The sequence below is a fragment of the Bison bison genome, unplaced genomic scaffold (assembly GCF_000754665.1).
Source record: "Bison bison bison isolate TAMUID 2011002044 unplaced genomic scaffold, Bison_UMD1.0 scf7180017864535, whole genome shotgun sequence".
Taxonomy (NCBI): Eukaryota; Metazoa; Chordata; class Mammalia; order Artiodactyla; family Bovidae; genus Bison; species Bison bison.
This window is the reverse complement of record NW_011495084.1, coordinates 9,500,004-9,524,016: the sequence shown is the minus strand read 5'-3', so window position 1 is coordinate 9,524,016 and position 24,013 is coordinate 9,500,004. Positions and strand designations below refer to the sequence as shown.

Genomic DNA, 24,013 nt, shown 5'->3' with positions numbered 1-24,013 from the left:
TAGGTTAAAACACTCTTATCATGCCCAGGAATTATTATTAACTGGAGCTCTAAGTTAACTCCTTCTCTGAAAGAGGTGGTGGGGGACAGCCCCCCGTAAAGTCAGAGGTGTAGGTGAGCACAAAGTAGTAAAGTAGGCAGGCTCTGGTTATGGGGGTAGATGCTTGAGGAGTTCCAGGGGGACTCCTGAGGTTCGATCCTGCCTTTGCGTATGTCGAGCCCCTTCCTCATGACCTTTGTCACGGGCGGAGTACCTCACTCTGGCCCCCAACATCACCAGTTATAAGGCTCATGGTTATCTTATATATCATTAAGAAACAAAAAAGGTCATTAATTGTAAGATGCCTTTCACTGTAAGATTTATTCTGATTTCAGACATGTTAAAAGGTTAAAAAAAAAACAAAGTACACCTTAAGAACAAATGAAACAAAGTATTCACATTTAAACATTTTATCATTTAAGCATCTAACAATTGTATAGCATTTGGGGAATTATTCATATATGCTCCAGACATACAACTAAGACTATTCAGAGCACTGGTTATGGTATAGATTATACAAAGAACAAATTGTTTTTATTAATTTTTTGGTGAAGTATTTAACATTGAGAATTAATTGTCAAGTTAAAAGTAAAGTTAGAACACCGTAGCAGAAATGGCAATAAGAAATAATTGGTGATATATTTTGAATAACATTTTACCTTCAAGGCTGACATAAACAGCGTATATTCAGACTCCCAATCCCAATTCCTGTGGAGTGTTTTTAAGGCATGAGTGAATATCACCAAAGATAGACAAACCCAGGATAACTTTTTAAATACACTGTTTAAGGAAGAAAAAGCAGAACAAAAAAACATTGTCTTCATCACCAAAAAGAGGTAAGAAATATGTTAAATATCTCTAAATGTTGTGTTTGAATTCTAAAGACTAGGGACTGTTCTAATAATCATCCAGCTTGAGAGAGAATAACACCAAAAAAAAATTATTTACTATAAACACTACTGTATAAAGTTCAATGACAAAAAAACTGATAAACCAAATTTTTAATTGTGACTTCTTAGAGTTCTTTTGTATCATTACCTATAACCTGAATATTCTTAGTGGTGTTTATAAAGGGTCAATCTCATCCCTGGCTATATTTAAAAACATTACCACTTACAATACACACCACAGGTTATCATGATATTCTCCAAAGAATCTAACTTTTTTGTGTGTGTGGCTGTGCTGGGTCTTCGTTGCTGCGCACAGCTTTCTTTAGTTGTGGTGTGCAGGCTTCTCAATGTGGTGGCTATTCCTGCTGCAGAACATGGACTCTAGGGCACATGGGCTCAAAAGTTGCGGTGCATGGCTTAGCTGCCCTATGCATGTGGGATCTTAGTTCCTGAACCAGGGATTGAACGTGTCCCCTGCATTGGCTGAGGGATTCTTAACCAGTAGACCACCAGGGAAGTCCCAGAATTTTACATTTTAAAAAGCTAGAATTATTCATTAAAAGTCATAGTAAAATTAACCCTTTATAAAATAGATGCAAATTACATAGCTTTAGGTTAATCACTTGGGACACAATTTGTCACTTACAAAATGATTGTTATACTTCGATAATCACTATGATCTTATTTGGTATTAGTAGTATTAATGTTCTTTGAGCTTTTGCTTTTTGCCTCAGTTACAGAGTTCCGTTTCTTTCTTTTGATAGATCCACTTAACCAGGATAAGAGCGCATGGATCAGAAGGACCATGGACATGAGAGACAGTCAGATATAAATTTAAATCAAGACTCTGCTGTTTACTAGCTGTGTGTTCTTGCATAATTCAGGTAACTTATATGAGCTTCAATTTTCAAGTGTGCAAAATGAAGTTAAGGGATGTCTAGATTAAACGAGAAAACAAATCTATATAGTGTATTACAGAGCTGGCACACGGGAGGCACTACAAGATAGGCAGTGATTATAACTAGATACATCTACGAGAAAGTTTAGAGTGAAAATTGTAGTCATGGATGAGATCGTCAGGGAGAACATGCAATGTGAGAAAAACTCTGAGAAATAAAAAAACATTTAAAGAGCTGGTACAACAGGAAGAATCTGAAAAGAGGCTGAGCAGAAATGAGCACAGGTGGTGGAGAGTCAGGACAGAGACTTTTACAGCTGCCAGGGAGATACACTTTAAACCAAGCACTGATTGGATTTAGCCACAAGACTCAATGTGTTACATGACAGTAAAGTGATGAAGACAAGTCAATTCTGTGGGTTGAAAAGGGACAGGAAAGTAGGAAAAAAGAAACAGTGACTATTTTTTCCATATACAGTCAGTGATTATTCTGTTCCTTAGCAGTGAGTTCAAACATGGTGGTTTCTATGAAGCAAGAAATTACATATTGCTTTCCATATGCATTTTACATGTATTAATCCAATATGACTCATTTAAGACGACTGTATCTTAGTTCATTACATATGAAAGCAGCAATGATCATTTGAAACTTTAGTCTCAATAATGTTCTTTGTAGCATCTGTGTCTGAATGAAAGTCTCTTATGTGTTAGACTGCAAAATAAAATTGTATAAATATGAGGAAAAACATAGATAAGGTAGGAGTTAAGGAGCTAAGGAGACTATCAATGTGAAAAACAAAAAGGTTAAAAAGATGACATAAAAATAGGATAAACATTTTAAACACTTAAATGCATCATACTAAATTCTACAGTTAGTAAGCATTAAATGCACTAACATTTTAATTCACCTTTTGTTTGATATTTTCTGCCATCCATGGGCTACCAAAATACAGAACCCCATGCTAGGAACATATAATACTCGCTCAGCAACAACAAATCCAACTGGGAAAAAAAGATTTGATGCAGGAATAAATGGTAATGCCATTAAACAAAGCGCCTACAAAGAGAAAAAAGATAATTTATTAAATTAAAAAATATACACACATCAACAGTCAAATCCAAATATTTTATCATTTAATCTGGATAATGTACTGGTGGATCAATTTTAATAACACTATAAAGAATACTGATTTAAACATAAAGAAGGAAACTTAAGGATGGTAACAATAAACATGAGGATATATGTCAGCAAGGTGAGATGAAGTCTTCCTAAATAGTATTAGACCTTACACCTCAGCCTCATCAGATAAAAAAAATTTTTTGAAAATATATCTAAAAAAAATTAGTAATTTTTACATATCTAACTAATGTGCACAAAGAATCAGACACGACTGAGCGATTAATGATTTACATAACTTATGTGCACGTGGTAAAAACAAACTGACAGGAAAAGATATTAGTACTACTACTATGTGTAAGGAACACTGGAAATTGATAAGCTACATCTCAAACAAGACAGCAGCCTACTTCTACACGTTACTTCAGGGCTGCTCTGCATAGCATTCTGATGGGTCACATACATTTAAACGACTTAAAAATAAAACTGGCCCCTTTAAATCAACAGTCATTTATTCCATAAGAATTTCTAAATTTCCAACACTGTGCACTGTGTTAGAAATAAACATCACAAAATGCTTAGACGTTTTTGCCATTTTGAGAATGGGATGGCATATGGTTTCCAGATTATAGTCACTACAAAAGATAAGACAAAATAACTAGCACACAAATAACTTATGGAAAGAAATAGGCTGGTTGTCAGTAGGATATCTGTTTCCATGGACATCTGCTTCCATATTCTGTTACTCTGATTTGTTTTATAGTACCTTGTGGAATAAACATGTTGTTTTTTCAATTTCAGAAGTCTGAGAGTCTTCTAATAGTTTGAGGAAGCAATGTTTTTTATTATACATTACTACTGAAAATCGATGTAGAAATGTAAATAGTGAAAAGAATACTTTCTCCATGAATCACAAATTAATAATTTGTAATGATCCAACACTGAATCTGAAGAAAAGCACTACCATCAAACTTCTCACTTATTATCAATTTATAAGTCTGAAATTTTAGTGCTTTCTTTTTAGTCAAAAAGGTAAAACATTAAGAGTGCACAATTCACTTTCCACTTCCCAGAAATATTTGACAAAAACAACCAGGTAGCTGTGAAACAGAGGTATTTGTTCCTAAATACATGATCCTTTAAAAAAAAATTCCCTGTTAATTCATGGATGCCCTAAAGCAATTTCATTTGAAAGAATAAAAAGTGTTAAATTCATCTAAAGAGGCATCATGGATTGATGAATAAGCTACACACAAAAAAAAGCCCTCTCTCAAAAAAAAAAAAAAAAATCTATTGATTCTTCAATTAGAAATCTCAATGATTAACTTACTCAGATGTTCTAATACACTGTTAATGTATGCCAACCAAGTTAACTATAATGCAATATCTTTTCAGAGAGTGGAAAGAGCAAAGAGTTCTGGAGGCAAATCTGTTTCACTTTTTATAATAAGGTAAACTACTCCAATCACCTTGTGACTCCATTTTTTAAAATAAATAAGCGGGATTATTAACTACTTATACTATTGAGATAAACATGACATCTTATTTACTAAGTGCCTAACATACCGGTGCTTGGTAGATATTCCTTTGGTCTACTTACCTCTTTCAGATATCTTCAAATAATATTACCATTAAAAACAGTATGTTTAGTTTTATACATACATATTAATTTATTTTCAGACTATTTTCTATTATAGACTATTACAAGCCATTGAATATAGTTTTCTATTTTTTACGTATAGTATCAATAGTTTGTATCTGTTAACCCTATACTCCTAATTTATCCCACTTCTTCCTTCCCTTTCCCTTTTTTAGATTGCTAAATTGGTAAGAGTCCTGTCCAACTCTTTCACGACTGCATGGACTGTAGCCCGCCAGGCTCTGTCCATGGGATTTCCCAGGCAAAAATCCTGGAATGGGTTGCCATCTCCTACTTCAGGGGATCAAACCTGCATCTCCTGGGTCTTGCATTGGCAGATAGATTCTTTACCACTGAGACACCAGGGAAGACCCTTCACCTTTGGTAGCTAAGTTTGTTTTCTACAAAACTAACAACACAGTATTATAAATCGACTCTATTTCAATTTCAAAAAATTTAAGAGTATGTTTAGGACTATATTTAAAGCAGTTATACCTAAAGTCACAAGGGTTCCTTTTTTATACAAACAAACTATAACATAATTAATTAATGTAAATCTATGTTAATTTCATTGGCAATATCCTTTCTATTTTTTATTCAGTTTGCACTATACAAATTATTTTATTTGCCAAAACTTTGTATTTAACTACTCTTCTTTACTTTGCTTTTTAGTAGAAACTCACTTTTGGATGTATTCTACCATGTATCTACTTCATTTTTATTTATGTGAGCTGCAAAGCACTATTAGACAAAGTCCCAAAGCAAAAATAAATCTGTATCGTCATAAATTCATGATCAACTTCAAATTAAATCCTTAAGACTGCTCAAGATTCTAGGTTTCTTTGGTAGGCTCACTCTCACTCTCTTTTACTATTTTCAGTCTTGACTATTTTTCTCAAATTTTTGACCCATGTCACTTTTAGGAGGTGACTACACTACCAAACTTTCAGAAAAAACAAAAGCGATAAAACAAGAATTTCTTTAATTCTCTGCTACTAAATCTATTAACATCTACATTCACGACCATTGCCATCCTTCCTATAACATAAGCAGTGTCTCCATCTATCTGAGGCCAAACCTGAGCTCCACACCTCTAATCTTACTATCAATTAGCTTTTCTTTCATTTACCTAATCACTTTCTTATATCAACTTCCTATGCTAAAAATGCTCTTGCCTTTCCAACCTTAAAAATCTTCTCCTTTGACAATATTATCTTTAAGTTATCTTAACCATTCATTATGACCCTTAGGTATAAAACAAGTTCCCATACTCTTAGGGAAAGATTTTTGTGGACATGGATCACAAGCAGTTGGTTGTAACCTCACTTAACGTTTCAACTCAAAGAGCATGTTTTTGTAAGCAAACCCATTAGTGATATCTCTGTGTATAAAGGTCAGCCAACTGAGCACTCCAAGGAATGTGATTCTAAATGCCAACCAAGCAAGTCTTTCCCCCAATATCAACCCACTTCAGCCTTGGAAGGTCCATCAATTCCAGGTCTCTATGCTTCCCCCAAGCCCTGATCCCCCAACAAAAGATCGATTGCTTTGTTATACTTGAAGCCATTGCCTGACTGGCTATCTTCTCTAAATTAGACCTTATCTCAGTTAAATCACTCCTAAAGGTTACCTTCACTAGCAATCTTCCTTTCCTCATCTCCTAATCAAATCATTCCACAGATACAAATTTCATTTAAGTAACTACATAAAAGAAATCAAATCCAACTGATCTCACTCACTACTTGACAGCAACTGTTGGTGTTAACCATTCTTTCCAGAAACGTTTTCCTACCTTTCTGTCCATTTGGTCTATTTCCTATTTGGTACTCTTGCCTGGAAAATCCCATGGATGGAGGAGCCTGGTAGACTGCAGTCCATGGGGTCGCTGAGAGTCAGGCACGACTGAGCAACTTCACTTTCACTTTTCACTTTCATGCATTGGAGAAGGAAACGGCAACCCACTCCAGTGTTCTTGCCTGGAGAATCCCAGGGACGTGGGAGCCTGGTGGGCTGCCGTCTATGGGGTCGCAGAGAGTCGAGCACGACTGAAGCGACTTAGCAGCAGCAGCAGCTATTTGGTTTATTTTCCTTTACACAACACCTAAATATGGAAGCTTTTAAAGACTGACTGAGATACAGCCTTCTTCTCTATTCAGCCCCTTCAACTCTTTATTGAGGGAAATTTAAGAACAAATAGTCTAAGGCATTATATGTATGAATTAACTTCTATGCATCTAGAACGGTGATAGCTAATTACCATCTCTAAGAGATGTGACAAAATCCCAGTTGAGAAAGGCTGCTCTATAACCTCTCCAAAGGTCTTCTTCTTTATATCTTGCTTTCAATTACTATCTCTATGGCAGCTGTCAAACTTCTCTGTGGCAATTTATCATATGTTTATGTGTATCTCAGGCTTTGCCACAGAACTCCAGGCACAAAGCGCCATTCAAAATCTCCGTTAGAAAATTTCAAAGACACCTCAAACTCAACAGGTCCAGATACTAGTAAATATGATCTTTCTTCAAACCCTATATTCTTTCAAATTTCTCTAGAATGTGAGTTCTCTGGCAATGGGGGCCCTGTATTTCTTTTACTATCATATACGCAGTGCCTAAAACGCTACCTGATACATAGGCTACAAATCAAAATTTTTATTGAATGAATAAATGAATCTAGTGCTGCAGCCAGAATACACTTGCAAAGTATTAAAAGCACTTTCTGGCATACAGTAAAATCTGAAGAAAATGTTAAAGATGATTATTTCCTTCCATAATTTAAAGTAAGAGGCAACACAATTATTATGAGTAAGAAGTGAGGGCAGAGCTAAGAAAACTGGAAACAGAGCTCATAAAAACAAAAAAAAGACTTTCAAATAATCAGAATTCTCTGAACACAGTAAGAAATACTTCAGGGAGTAATTAAAGTTTTGCTAATGAAAAATAAAGAGCTATGCATTTCTAGGGGCTTATCTTACATGATCCTCTTCTCTGTGCCAAGAAAACAAAGAAGTATACAGTATACTGAATAATTCATTTCTTTAAAAGGATGTATAATCTAGTGGGGTAAAGGTAAGAAATATTAAAAAAAATATTAAAAAAAATTAATGCTAAAAAGGATGCTCCATGATTTCAGAGATCCCACTAAATTAGGGAAATTCATAATCACTCTTTGTGTCACATGCTGAATGTGCAGCATTAAGCAAAATCTGACATAAAATTACAGGATAGCCTAAAATAAGTTCATAAATTAGGATGACATGAACAAAGACAGCAATTTTTCAAAGATGCTTTTGAAAAAGTAAAGGCACTCAATAAACTGAATATAGTATTATCTGAAAATTTAAGAAACTTTCTTACCATTAAAACGGTCTTGGAGGAGTTACTAGGATATCTGAGACTAAATACTCCCAAAGCTCCCAAAAAGCAAAAAAAAATAAATGTGGCAAGATTTCGAACATCTAGAAACGACTCTATCAGTGGTATTGTTCCCATGGTCCAATCACAGCAGAGCTCTGAAGGATTTAATAGAAGCCAAGCATTCACAGGAAGCAGGTAGTTAAAAGTTAGCTGCCTTGTAGGAGTTGGGCTTACAGCAGCTGGGTTATCAAACCTGTATAAAGAATGGGAAAAAAAAAGTTACTGAAATTAAAACACTTTAAACACAAAGTTAATATATAAAAGATACAAATACTGAACAACAACAATAAGACCGGCATTTTACATGTAATCTTGTTAAAGACATAAACTTTTTATGGATACTTTAGATTCTTGCCTGAGTTCAAATCTCTTTATGAAATGTCTAGTTAAGAGGAATGATATTTATGAAGAACTGTTTGAGGGGCAAGCAGGTTACCTATTTCTAGTTTATTATGAGAATGCTTCAGACAGGTATTCTATAATATTATGACATTCTGCAGAAATGCTTTTATTAAACTATGGCTTTCTGCTTCAACATCATAAGAAAAGTTTTGTACGATTCATTGTTGTATGTGTTGTATGAATGCTTCTGAGAACACTAATGTTTTCCTTTAAGAGATGTTTCTTTCATCACCAAATGCTAATGAAAACTATGTTTTCTAGAAAGAATTTCTATGTTTTCTTTTGTCACAAACAGAGAAAACTAAATCACCTATGAGCTTTTTCTTTTTGATTTCTACAAAGCTAAAAACCAAATTCTAGTACAGAGTAGTAACTTCACAGCCCTATGGAACATTTTATTTGTGCTCTACTTAATACAAACTTATATCCTAGTTTATATAGGCCATGATATATTATTAGTCTGTTTACTGCAAATTAAGTCAAATCATTTTTTAAAAGTACATTTAAATTAATCACTTCAGATTTTTAATTCTTTACACTCTGTTTTAAATTGTATTAACATATCTAAATTGTGTTAACATATAGTTGTTTAAATCTTCCCTGGTGGCTCAGATGGTAAAGAATCCGCCTGCAAGGTAGGTCCAATCCCTAGGTCAGGAAGATCCCCTGGAGAAGGGAATGGCCACCCACTCCCAAATTCTTGCCTGAATTCCATGGACAGAAGGGGCCTGTGAGCCACAGCCCATGGGGTCACAAAGAGTTGGACACGACTGAGTATCTCTCCTTCCTCTAATATAGTTGCTTAAAAACCCAATTCTCATTTTAAAATGAGTAAGTCAAGGAAAAATCAACCTCTATCACTTATTTGACGTGGTCTTCTTAAAAATATCAACTGGTTGAGAAAAATGAATTATTATTTGAACAAATAATATTTTCTAAACTTTCATGCTGTGCTAAGTCACTTCAGTCGTGTCCTACTCTTTGCAACCCTACGGACTGAAGCCCTCCAGACTCCTCTGTCCTTGGGATTCTCCAGGCAAGAATACTGGAGTGGGTAGCCAACCCCTTCTCCAAAACTTTCATACTTCAATATATACATGTATGAAAAATACTAAATCTTGAAAGTCAGGATTTGAATTCTCAACATGACCAACAAAACTGAACACAAAACTTTTTCCTGTCATCCACTTTTCAGAGTTCATTTAAAAAATTAACTATTTAGGATAAATTATTTGATAATCGAACTTTAGTCAAAGAATATATGTCAAACCAAGTCTAATCATATTATAATCAACCTCATAGGATAACAGAATAAAATTTATATAACACAAGTACATATACACACATTTTAAAATGCTTATATTTGGAAAATACAGTGTAAACATAACATACTCCATATACCCATCTACATATATATACAAAAAATGAATACATTCACACCTATAAGGCACATTGTCATATTATAGAACTAGAGATGCAAAAGAGTTGATTCAAATTCCCTGAAACAAATGATAAACAGGAAACATTAAGGAGTGAAGAAGGAAATACAAAATATCTATCTACAATTCAATCTATTTTCCACACTATTATGCTTAAATGAGCTTTTAGTTTAGCATGGCTAGACTCAGAAGTAAAAATTCTGGAGGTAAAATGTTTAAATATTCTTTATAGAAAAAAATGCTATTAAGGATAATTATTATACAATAGAATATTACTCAGACATAAAAGAACAATGAAATAATGCCATTTACACGACTCTGTGCGACCCCATAGATGGCAGCCCACTAGGCTCCTCTGTCCCTGGGATTCTCCAGGCAAGAGTACTGGAGTGGGGTGCCATTGCCTTCTCCACCATGGACAGACCTAGAGATTATCATACTTGGTGAAGTAAATTAGGTAGAGAAAAACAAATACCATATGATATCACTTTTTTGTAGAATCTAAAAGATGATACAAGTGAACTTATTTACTAAACAGAAACAGACTCACAGACATAGAAAACAAATATATGACTACCAAAGGGGAAAAGGTGAGGGAGGGATAAATTAGGAGCTTGGATTTAACAGATATACCTTACTATATATAAAAGAGATAAACAAGGTCCTATTGCATAGCAAAGGGAACTATATTCAGTATCTTGTAATAACCTATAATGGAAAAATGTTGGGATTTTGTTTAAAAAAAAAAGTTCTTGCATGTAATGTCAGTCACTTGAACAAAACTATGAATAGGTAACTTTGTAAATTTTCTTTTAAACTTTGGATGAGTGAGGTGAAATGGAAAAATGCGATGAGAGCAGGAAAAAAAGATAAGAATGTTAAAATTCAGTATAACTTTTGCTTCTAGCCTTAAACAAATAAAAAAAATGGAAAATTAAAACTTCCTTTAACATTCTAAGCATCGAGCAAAGAAAGACAATGACACTCGATTGATAGGAAAAAACAAAAACAAAAACAAAAAAACAGATGAGGGGAGCCCTATCTAAAGAGTTTAGAACTTGGATAGAATTTTTAGTCTGTGCAGTAGCAAGAGAGAATCTGAGTGGAGACCATTTGTATCCCTAAATTGAAAAGATGAAGCTGGGAGCCCTAGAAGTCCAGGGGGGTTAGAATTAGCAGGGAGAATACCAGGGAGAAGAAAACTGTTGAGAAAGAGAACTCATATCTGTAAAGGATTTCTCTCCAGTTTTCAGTACTATTGAGAACTGATCAGCATATATATACAAAGAAATACCTAAGGACAGTATAGTGGGTTGATTTCTGTTTCTCCAAAGTTTATGTCTACCCACAACACCAGAATGTGACTTTATTAGCAAGTAGGTCTTTGTCAATTCAGTTATAGTTAAGATGAGGTCATAATGGATTAAGGGTGGGCCCACTGTCTAATGAGGGCATGGTGACACACTCTAGTACTCCTCCCTGAAGAATCCCCATGGACAGAGGAGCCTGGCAAGCTGCAGTCTACGGGGTTGCAAAGAGTGGGACATGACTGCGCGACTAAACACAGCACAGCACCATCTAATGACTGATGTTCTTATACAAAGAAGAGAAAATACAGAGAAACACACAGGGAAAAAGGCTAGGCAAAGACAGAACAGAGTACAATGATACAGCAACATGCCAAGGAATGTCAAAGATTGCCAGCAACCTCCAGAAGCTAGGAAAGAGGCATAGAACAGATTCTTTCCCAGAGCCTTCAGAAGGAACCAACTGTGCCTGGTACCTTGATTTTTGGACTCTGGCCTCCAGCACCATGAGAGAATAAATTCCTGCTCTTTAAGCCACTCAGTTTCTGGTAAATTGTTATAACAGGTCTAGGAAAATACAGTTTGGAAAGTACCTTCTGAAAGGATTAGATAAAAACTCACAACTAGGAACAGTTCTTCAGCAGCCAGAGTGGAAATCCTCATAATGCAAAGTCTATCAAGTAAAGAAGTCAGAAGGGTCTTGTGTCAGCAAAGGAGCAAAATTATCCTTATCCTAAATGTTGCTATGCTTCCCAGGTGGCTCAGTGGTAAGAATCTTCCTGCCAATGCAGAAGTGGGTTCAGTCCTCGGGTAGGGAAGATACCCTGGAGAAGGAAGTGGTAACTCACTCCAGAATTCTGGCCTGAAAATCCCATGGACAGAGGAGCCTGGCAGGCTATAGTCCATGGGGTTGCAAAAAGAGCCAGACACGACTTAGCTATTAAACAACAACAAACACTGCTATGGTCTCCTAAAACAAAGCTTAAAAGCAAGACTAGAAGACGAAACATCTTTCAAATAACTTACATGCATCTGAGAACAATGCTCTACAATATTTATAGGAATACATTACGTAAAATCAGATACAGTACCTATTAGAAAAACTACCAAGCATGTGAAGAGATAGAAAAATACAATCCATGAGGAGAAAAATTATTCAATCTAAACTGACCAGGAAATTACACAGATGACAAAATCAGTGGAAAAGGACATTAAAGTGCTAAAACAGTCAGAAACATGGAATACACACGCGCGCGCGCGCACAGACACACACACACACACACACACACACACACCTCAAACAGAACTCAAATAGAGATGAAAATGTCTGAGATGAAAAATAAAAGAAATTAAGGACAGATTGGACATGCAGAAAAAAATTAGTAAGCTTGAAGCTACAATGGAAGAAATTATCCAAAATGAAAATGGGAAAAATGGCTTTGGAGGGAAGAGGAATAAATACAGAGTAACAGTATTACTTCAAGAAGCCTAAAATACATGTAATTGGTGCCCCAGAGGAAGAAGGGAGAGCAAAGAAAAAAATATTTCAAGAAATTTATAACTGAAACAATTCTAAAATGTAATGAAGTAAGAGTTACATATTCTAAAAAGCTAAATTAACCTAAGCACAAGAAACATGAAGATAAAACAAACAGTAACTGAAAGCTTGCAACTTTTGGCCATTTTCACCCAAACTGTGTTGTACAATAAGTCCTGAAGTTGCAATGTATAGCATCATGAGTGTAGTTAACAATACTGTATCATATATTTGAAAGTTGCTAAGAGTGTAGATCTTAAAGGTTCTCATCAAAAGAAAAAAAAAACTTTTTGGTAATTATGTGTGGTGACAGATGTTGACTAAATTTATTATGGTAATCATTTGTGTGTGTATGTATAAGATTCATTATGTTGTACACTAATACAATGCTACATGTTAATTATGCCTCAATTAAAAAATACAGAGAAGAGAAACAATAAAGAGAAACTATTAAAAGCAAGGATTGAAAAAAAAAGACATACTACATGCAGAAACATAAAGATAAGGATGAAAAGATTTTCCGTTTAACATAACACAAGCCACAGAATATAGAGTAATATTTTTAGATTAGTGAATGAAAACCAGCATTGTAGAATTCTACACTCAAGGAAAATATCTTTCAAAAATAAAGGTAAAACAAAGGTATTATATATCAGATCAGTCGCTCAGTCGTGTCCAACTCTTTGCGACCCCATGAATCACAGCATGCCAGGCCTCCCTGTCCATCACCAACTCCCGGAGTTCACCCAGACTCACGTCCATTGAGTCAGTGATGCCATCCAGCCATCTCATCCTCTGTCGTCCTCTTCTCCTCCTGCCCCCAATCCCTCCCAGCATCAGAGTCTTTTCCAATGAGTCAACTCTTCGCATGAGTTTCATGAGTTTCAGCTTTAGCATCATTCCTTCCAAAGAAATCCCAGGGCTGATCTTTAGAATGGACTGGTTGGATCTCCTTGCAGTCCAAGGGACTCTCAAGAGTCTTCTCCAACACCACAGTTCAAAAGCATCAATTCTTCAGTGCTCAGCCTTCTTCACAGTCCAACTCTCACATCCATACATGACCACTGGAAAAACCATAGCCTTGACTAGATGAACCTTTGTTGGCAAAGTAATGTCTCTGCTCTTGAATATGCTATCTAGGTTGGTCATAACTTTCCTTCCAAGGAGTAAGCACCTTTTAATTTCATGGCTGCAGTCACCATCTGCAGTGATTTTGGAGCCCAGAAAAATAAAGTCTGACACTGTTTCCACTGTTTCCCCATCTATTTCCCAGGAAGTGATGGGACTGGAGGCCATGATCTTCATTTTCTGAATGTTGAGCTTTAAGCCAACTTTTTCACTCTCCACTTTCACTTTCATCAAGAGGCTTTTGAGTTCCTCTTCACTTTCTGCCATAAGGGTGGTGTCATCTGCATATCTGAGGTTATTCATATTTCTCCCAGCAATCTTGATTCCAGCTTGTGTTTCTTCCAGTCCAGCGTTTCTCATGATGTACTCTGCATATAAGTTAAATAAACAGGGTGACAATATACAACCTTGACAAACTCCTTTTCCTATTTGGAACCAGTCTGTTGTTCCATGTCCAGTTCTAACTGTTGCTTCCTGACCTGCATACAAATTTCTCAAGAGGCAGATCAGGTGGTCTGGTATTCCCATCTCTTTCAGAATGTTCCACAGTTGATTGTGATCCACACACTCAAAGGCTTTGGCATAGTCAATAAAGCAGAAATAGATGTTTTTCTGGAACTCTCTTGCTTTTTCCATGATCCAGCGGATGTTGGCAATTTGATCTCTGGTTCCTCTGCCTTTTCTAAAACCAGCTTGAACATCAGGAAGTTCACAGTTCACATATTGCTGAAGCCTGGCTTGGAGAATTTTGAGCATTACTTTACTAGCGTGTAAGATGAATGCAATTGTGCGGTAGTTTGAGCATTCTTTGGCATTGCCTTTCTTTGGGATTGGAATGAAAACTGACCTTTCAAAAGCTTAAAGAATTCATCACCAGCGCAGTCCTACATGGTCAAGAAATGTCAAAGAAAGTCCTTCAGTCACAAGGAAAAATGGTACCAGATGAAAATCTTGATCTAACAAAGGAAGAACACTAGAAATGGTAACTCTACAGGGTAAAACAAAAATTTTTCTAAGTTTAATCTCTTCCAAAGATAACTGTTTAAAGTAAAAATTAACAATGTATTGTGGGATTTATAATGTATACTCAGTAAAAACATATGCAACTAGCACAAAGGCTATGTTATTATTTAAAGTGTTTATATATAAACTTATTTATTGTATATGTATTTGTACTATATATACTGACATTTATAATTTATATTCATACAATTATAATATTCCTTAAAGATAAATTGTGATAAACAAATGATGTAAACCAAAAATACCCCTAAAGCAATCACTAAAAATACACAGGGAAGATTTATAGCTAATAAGCCAACAAGGAGATAAGAATGGAGTAATATAAAACATTCAATTCAAAACACAGAAAAAATGGAACAAAGAACAGATGAGACAAAGAGAAAACAATTAGCAAGATGGTAGATTTACAACAAACTGTATCAGACAGCTGAACCTACCATTTAAAAGACAGATTATCTGACCAAACAAAAAAGGAAGACCCAACTATATGTAGCCTATAAAAAAATGTACTTTAAATATATAGATAGAATTAAGAGGTAAAGAGATGAAAAAAGATAAACCGTTTATCACTAACAAAAGACAGCTGGAGTAGTTAATATAAGGAAAAGTGAATTTCTTAGTAAAGACTATTAGCAGGGATAAAGAAGCTCATTTAATAACGATAAAGGGATCAATACATCAAGAAAACATTAAAATCCTAAATATTGATATACTTTAGTTTTACAATAAATACAGGAAGCAAAAATTGTCAGAACTGAGGAGAAATAGACAAATCAGTCAGTTTGTAACTCTGATCAGTTACAGTCAGAGATTTCAACATCCTTTTCTCAATAATTAATAGAGCAAGTAGACAAAAATGACTAAGGATATGGAAGACTTAACACTTAACCAACTGGGGGATCATTATTTTGACTGATGCTTCCAAGAGTGTACATGTATGTCAAAACCTATTAATCTGAACATTTTAAATACATGAGGATTCTTAAAAAGTATAAATTATAACTCAATAAAGCTGTTAAAAAACCTTAATGCAAATCAAAGACTTTCTGGAACATTTGCAATCACTTAAAACTCAAAGTTAAAAAAAAGGAAAAATACAAAAAGAACCAGAATGTCATACCTGGTGAACACTGGAAGTTGCGACTGAATAACCTGGACTCGAATCACAACAAGTAACAGGGTACTGAACATCAAGACAATGAGTTTTATTAGTGTCTGCAGCATAGAAAATGGAATACTACCCTTTCCACGAAGAAACTGTCCAGCAGTAGTACATAACAATGGCAAAGTATACTAGAAAAAGAAAAAAATTTAAGTAAAAAATAGCAATTTATTGTAATGTTTTCAACAACTGTACTTTCTAATTGCAAGATTAAATAAAAATTGACTATAATTATAAAATCAACATGGAACTGATAATGAATAAAACTGAGCCCCAAAATCTTATCCAATAATGAATTACACTATGCAGTATTACTGGGTGCTTTCCCAAACTGCCCTATAGTTCCTTTACTGAAACTTAAAAATCTGTCCTTAAAAAACTGAAGGTGTAATATAAAATGTTAAGTAATATTCAGTGGGTATGAAGGCAAAACATGCTTGTTTTTTGCAAATTTTTGCTAAATATTATTGGTAAAGCAATTTATATGATGATACATTTAGAAAATAAATTCATTAGAATTTGATTCAAATAGTATAAAAGACAGCAACAAGGAAATTTATATTTCTCCTTACCCCTTGGGCAATAAATACTTCATATACACAGCAAATTCCCACAACTGTTATTCCTTGTTCTTTACACAGTGTTGCAACAGCCACTAAAAAAACTGTCAATGCAATTGGAGTCCACACTACAATTCAGGAACAGAAAAATATAAAAACACACAAAAACAATTTTATAATATCATTAAAGAATAAGACAATTAGATATTACTGAAAAACTTCAAATGTTGTAAGCAATTTCTGCTTTATATATTCAAAAAATACATTAATATATATAATTTGATTGAGTTTTACAGCTAAAGGAAAAGTATTGAATATTAGACATTTACCTATGGAATTATCTGGTCCTTTTGATTTAGTATATGACAAAAATGCAGCTAGAAAAAAGATAGATGACAGAAGTTCTGCTCTTCCTACAACACCTGTTACCTAGAAAAGGAAAGGCAGGGAGGTCCATATTAATGAAAAGCATTTTGAAATTTTAACTATATATAATTGTAACAGTAGTTTAATTAGAAATTAAGCTGCTGTAACTTATCAAGTGCACATTTCTGTTTTATAGGCATTCCTTGAGTGCCCTCAGGTGGTGAACTTGTGTATCTTACATAAAAATATATTCATCAGTAACTTTTATTATTTTAACTATCAATATTTATAGACTCCGAGGAAGTTGCAGAAATAGTACAGAGAGGCCCTTGTTTACCCTTTACCCAGCTTCCTTCAATAGTAACATCTTACAAAATTATATAGTATACCATCTAGACTTAGTTCTAAATTTTTTTTAAATACAAGTGTTCTTAAAATATAAGTATATAATAAACTCAACACAATGCATTGTATCTCACAAATAAAACCTGAAAAGTTTAAAAAGATAATACACTTTAAAATATCCTTTTAAACTCAAAAAAATTTAAATATAAAATCCCCCCAAACTCCCTTTAAAGTGTTCTGAACTCACTATAAAACTTAAAACAACCTAGCATCTTTGCAGATGTATAGAAAAATGTTCAGTTAGAAACCAAAAGGTTCAGGATATTGGGAGAGACACACAACGCCCCTGCAACACACAAACACAACTCTGCAAAGTTTAAATACACAGATTATTGTTTCAAACTAAAAGCTTGTAATAAAACAACTGAATAGAGTCCTCCTTGCTCTGCTGAGAGGCAATTTTGGAGTCTCAAGACTACGGAATTAAGTAAGGTTATAATTTGAATATGTGTTGGTCATAAGCATACTGACAATAGTAGAGACAGCGCACAATTTTTAAACTCGTGGTAATAAATAATATGAAATTACTGAACATCATTTGTTAGGATGTCTGCTTATATTTGCATGTATTCTGATACATTTTCATGCCTTACATAAGTTTCTCTTATTATTTTCTGTCCTTTGAAACACAAAGCCAAGTTGACAAATACTTAAAATCTTTATTCACAAAAAAAATTAGCAAAGAAAAGAACTGTATTCATTTATACTTTACATTGCTAAAGTTGAATAATTACACATTAAATGTTTATGTTTCAAAAATTGTTTTAAACTGAAAAATTTTACACACTAGGAAAGCTATATCTTGTGCACTAGGAAGGTAAGACACTGTACCAAATTAAGGAGTCTTTAAACACTTGAAGTCATGGTTAATTTTTTTTCCTTAAGAACATATACCATCATAGTCATGTGTAGGAATAATGCAAAAAATAAATTTTACTTACTGCTTCTGTGTGTATTGGGTGCACTGCAAAAAGTAAAGAGGCAATCATACTACTCTGGTTATTCAGAAAAAGTCTGCAGACTTTAAGAAATATCACACTAACCACAGCATGAAAAATCATATTTAGGAGATGATATGACATTGGTGTTAGTTCACTGAACAGATAATTTAAGCGAAATGTCAATACTGTTAAGGGACGGTAAGACTTGTGGCTTCTCTCCTATAAGGAAAAAAACAATCACTGATTATTAAAGTATCCTGGTTCTTCTGGATACATAAACTAATCACTGCTTTTACTACTAAAGAATCTACATTTGGCTGAGAAATAACAATAAAATAATAAAAGTCTCAAGAATAACATAAATATAAGACATAGCTTTACGTGGGTTTTTGTGTGTGTGTGTGTGTGTTTTCCTACTTTCTTTGTCCAAAAACAAGGCAATTTCCTCTTTGATATATAGTTGAGTTCAGTTCAGTTGCTCAGTTGTGTCTGACTCTGCAACTCCATGGACTGCACAGCATGCCAGGCTTCCCTGCCCATTACCTACTTCTGGAGCTTGCTCAGACTCATGTCTATTGAGTTGGTGATGCCATACACACACACACACGCACACATATATATACACACACTGATATAAAGTAATCAAAGAATAGAAGAAAAACATTTGACTATTAATTCAATACCCAGATTAAGAAAATAGGATAATGGTGGCATTAATCAAATTGTAGTACAGGATTTCCCTCCAAAGCCTGTTTCCCAAACTATTACCAAAAAACATTCATGTAACTGCTGGCTAGATTTTCTAAAGGAAACATAAGAATAGAATGATCGCCCAGTGCCATTTAAATAACAATGACTCAAAAAGGTTGCCTAGTTGTCTCATGAAAAAACACCTCCATAATGTATAAACCTGAATATATTAAACCAAAAATTCCTAAGTACCACACAGGGAGTGATATAAGAGAAAAACTTTCTTAAAGAATAGACACCTTTGCTATAGTGGTCTCTACTTGTAGCAGATAAAATTTTATGTTAGGTACTGAATTTCTTTATAAACTAAAAGTTACATTTAACAAGAAATATTTTTACTCTAAGACAAAATCAAAGCAGATTAAGAATAAAACACACAAGTTAAAAAGATACAAAATATTATCCTAGTCATTTTTTTGTAATTTTATATAAGGCATCCACACTCACATTCCTTGCTCTCCTACATCTACCGTATTTCGCTATAACTCTGTTTTATATCTATAGACTTAAGCCTGCTCATCCCCAACAGGGAACACTGGGAAGCACAAGAACCAAACATTTCTTATTTTGAAATTAATAGCACTCTAATATCTCCGTCTGTACTGACTACATACAACATGAGTGCTACCTACCTCGAATGTTTTTCTCTTTCTTGCCTAATTCCTGTACATCCTTCAGGTTTCACCTCAAACATACAGAAATGTTTTTAAGGCAATGTACTGAACTGAGATCACTTATACCAGAAAGCACCTTTAAGGTCAAAATCTAATATCATGATTAAAACCACAGTACATATTAGCATAATTTGGGGACAGAGGGTATGCGTACAGGGGAATGAATTATCTAGAAAATAATGTAGTATTTATCAAGAAAGTAATATCACAACAGGACCATATTTTTCCCTTGTTATCAAAAGACATTTCTTCTAAAGGTTAGAATTGGGTGAGAACAGAAAGGCTGCAGGAAAATAAATAACCTGCTTCTTTAGTAAGAAAAAAAAATACTTGTTTGTGACTAAAAGAATGAAAGATTCCATACCCCTTCTTGAGAAGTTTCCAAGTTTGGAGAACTTGGAAAGGGGCCATGAATGACAAATGACAAAAAGAGTGTTACATGCTATGTTTCAACAACTATGTGCTACATATTACAGACAATTAATGAATCCTCAGAGTTTATTCTTTTATAGATCTGGAAAATACCTCATTACCTAAAAGCTGTGTGCCCACCTACTTCACACAGCTTTTATATCATACAACTAAAATCAGAATCTAGTCTATATGATCCTAAGCTGACAGGTGTTTGGTCCTTAATAGTTTAACACTGACCTTCAAAATAAAGTTACTAGCACAGGAAAAATACCTTCATAAAAACAACCTAAACTTTTGGGTTCTCAGTATAAAATCAAAATAATTATTAGATATGAGATATGGCACAAATTAAAATTTTTAATAAATCATTTTTTTCTGCAGAAAAATAGTTAATATGTGTACTTTGCATTTTTACTCAATCTGTAATGAAGCTATATAATTTTTAAATGGTTAATGCTTAGTTGCTCAGTTGTGTCTGACCCTTTGCAACCCCATGGACTGTAGCCCTCTGTGCTCCTCTGTCCATGGGGATTCTCCAGGCAAGAATATTGGAGTGGGTTGCCATGCCCTCCTCCAGAGGATCCTCCCAACTGAAGGATCGATCCCAGGTATGCCACATTGCAGGTGGATTTTTTACCAACTGAGCCACTAGGGAAGTCCTTTTAAATGGTTAAATATACCACAAACAGTTATCTCCTTTGCTTGAGTCATAAAAAAGAAAAAAGAAATGAAGTCAGTTAGCAAGAAATAGTTATGTATTGCCCTTACTGTCAGAGAAGGCAATGGCACCCCACTCCAGTACTCTTGCCTGGAAAATCCCATGGGCGGAGGAGCCTGGTAGGCTGCAGTCCATGGGGTCTCGAAGAATCGGACACGACTGAGCAACTTCACTTTCACTTTTCACTTTCATGCATTGGAGGAGGAAATGGCAACCCACTCCAGTGTTCTTGCCTGGAGAATCCCAGTGATGGAGAAGACTGGTGGGCTGCCGTCTATGGAATTGCACAGAGTCGGACACGACTGAAGCAACTGAGCAGCAGCAGCAGCCCTTATTGTTCTCCTAATACATTTTGTTTTTACACACATATATTAGTTTTAAAACATTTAAGCCAAGGTACACAATCAAGGAAAGTATCAGGTACTACTTTAAAAAAAATAATCACGTTTTCTACTTCCTATCTAATTTATTACAAATATTCATGTCTTATATGAAATATCTGAGAAAAAACTAAACTACTAAAACATTTTAAAATCTGAGATACATATAAGTAATTCATACTTACTTCAGACATAGGGGTCCCCCAGAAATCATTCTGAAATAAAGTTTTTAAAGGTGTAGATGGATGCAGGTCTTTATTATCCAGTATTGCTGAAACATCGTCAAAAACAAAACCACAAAACAGGCTGTTCCAATAGCAAACAGCAACCACACCAACTATTAAGGTTACTTCTTTGAGGTTAATATCAGCCATCTTTTCCATAAGCACTTGTGGACAGGATCTGGGGAAAAGAACATGAAGATACAATGAAATAGTGAAGTTGCTCAGTCCTGTGCAACTCTTTGCGATCCAATGGACTGGAGCCTACCAGGCTCCTCCATACATAGAATTTTCCAGGCAAGAGTACTAGAGTGGGTTGCCACTTTCTTCTCCAGGGGGATCTTCCTGACCCAGGGATCAAACTCAGGTCTGCATTGCAGGCAGATGCTTTATCCTCTGAGGCACAAGGGAAGCCCAAAATGAAATAAACATTTTTTTTTTAATAAGTGCAGCCATGAAATTAAAAGACGCTTACTCCTTGGAAGGAAAGTTATGACCAACCTAGATAGCATATTCAAAAGCAGAGACATTACTTTGCCAACAAAGGTCCATCTAGTCAAGGCTATGGTTTTTCCAGTGGTCATGTATGGATGTGAGAGTTGGACTGTGAAGAAAGCTGAGCACCAAAGAGTTGATGTTTTTGAACTGTGGTGTTGGAGAAGACTCGAGAGTCCCTTGGACTGCAAGGAGATCCAAACAGTCCATTCTGAAGGAGATCAGCCCTGGGATTTCTTTGGAAGGAATGATGCTAAAGCTGAAACTCATGAAACTCATGCGAAGAGTTGACTCATTGGAAAAGACTCTGATGCTGGGAGGGATTGGGGGCAGGAGGAGAAGGGGAAGACAGAGGATGATATGGCTGGATGGCATTACCAACTCGATGGACCTGAGTCTGAGTGAACTCTGGGAGTTGGTGATGGACAGGGAGGCCTGGAGTGCTGCGATTCATGGGGTTGCATAGAGTCGGACACAACTGAGCAACTGAACTGAACAGTTTTAATAGAAGGACAATAAGTAAAATAAAGACAGAATGTTAATTCTCACAGAGAATTAATTCTTTAAAACTCTGTTCTAAAACCATCCACCTAAGAAGCATTAGTAGACCACCTCTCCATATTCCAAAGGTAGAAGGAAATGGCAACCCACTCTAGTACTCTTGCCTGGAAAATTCCTTGGATGGAGGAGCCTGGTAGGCTACAGTCCATGCAGCTGCAAAGAGTCGGACAGGACTGAGAACTTCACTCACTCACTCTCTTTCATGTGTGTTTTCATACCTCTATTACAGTTCTTTATCACATTAATCAATCTTTAAGCCTATCTCTTTAGCTAACTTTAACCTTCCCTGGTGGCTCAGAAGTTAAAGACTCTGCCTGGAATGTGGGAGACCTGGGTTTGATCCCTGAGTCGGGAAAATCCCCTGGATAAGGAAATGGCAACCCAGTCCAGTACTCTTGCCTGGAGAATCCCATGGAGGGAGGAGCCTGGTAGTCTACATTCCATGGGGTCACAAAGAGTCGGACATGACTGAACGACTTCACGTTCATGTTCTTTAGCTAACTAGACAGCTAACTTCTTCAGCTGTCACAGGTCAGGTTACCTGGGAAACAAAGATAACTGAAGAAAACCTGGTATGATATGTCCCAGCAGGATCTAAATGAATCCTTGTGGGAAAACAAATACATACTTAAAAAGACACTGATCATGGGTTTTCTAAAATGTAGATAAATCTCACGTTTTAGTACCTTATGAATCTGAAGATCAACTATTACTTACATCAAGAGTCCAAAATTGTAGCCTGAAGCCTTGCTCAGATTGATCAAGTCTTTTTAAAATGTCTGTCTGAATGCCTTTAAGCTCACTGTATACTAGCCAGTTTACTACAGTTCCATTATCTTTCACTGAGGTTGAGTTATTCGATGGATTTATGTTATCTGGTTGGCCCCTGGGGTATAGAAGCAGTTTATGATCCAGATATAAACCACTGTTTTCCTTTTTCCCAATGTAACAAAAGCCTTTAATCTACAGACTGGCCTTCATTCATACATGACAATGCATAATTTAAGTTATTGCTTTAAAAAGAATCCAGTGAAACAATGTTTATAGAGGAGAAAGAACTATATGAAGTGGAGGTTACTGAAGAAACAACCCTATTATAAAAATAAGGATGCTGATGATTTACTTTTCTAGCTTGAGTAGTGTCATTAGCATAACTTTAGTTTATCACTTGTGGAGGGAACCCTCCCCAAATATGTAAACCATCTTAACCTGTGAATACGTTCAGTTCAGTTCAGTCACTCAGTCATGTCCAACTCTTTGCAACCCGATGAATCGCAGAACGCCAGGCCTCCCTGTCCATCACCAACTCCCGGAGTTCACTCAAACTCACATCCATCGAGTCGGTGATGCCATCCAGCCATCTCATCCTCTGTCGTCCCCTTTTCCTCCTGCCCCCAATCCCTCCCAGCATCAGAGTCTTTTCCAATGAGTCAACTCTTCGCATGAGGTGGCCAAAGTACTGGAATTTCAGCTTTAGCATCATTCCTTCCAAAGAAATCCCAGGGCTGATCTCCTTTAGAATGGACTGGTT

General features: G+C 35.4%; 1 protein-coding gene across 1 annotated transcript in view; it reads right to left on the bottom strand.

Moving 5' to 3' along the window:
* The window catches only part of TMTC3 (transmembrane and tetratricopeptide repeat containing 3), a 52,386-nt gene that overhangs the window by 18,859 nt on the left and 9,514 nt on the right, over window positions 1-24,013 (bottom strand). Inside the window, exons 2-9 of the mRNA XM_010832053.1 lie at window positions 21,391-21,607; window positions 18,270-18,488; window positions 16,887-16,986; window positions 16,570-16,685; window positions 15,956-16,128; window positions 7,940-8,192; window positions 2,736-2,884; window positions 699-819 (exon numbers count right to left, since the gene is read on the bottom strand). Coding sequence (XP_010830355.1) covers window positions 699-819; window positions 2,736-2,884; window positions 7,940-8,192; window positions 15,956-16,128; window positions 16,570-16,685; window positions 16,887-16,986; window positions 18,270-18,488; window positions 21,391-21,588 — 1,329 coding nt within the window. The 5' untranslated portion in view covers window positions 21,589-21,607. The remainder of the gene's footprint in view (window positions 1-698; window positions 820-2,735; window positions 2,885-7,939; window positions 8,193-15,955; window positions 16,129-16,569; window positions 16,686-16,886; window positions 16,987-18,269; window positions 18,489-21,390; window positions 21,608-24,013) is intronic.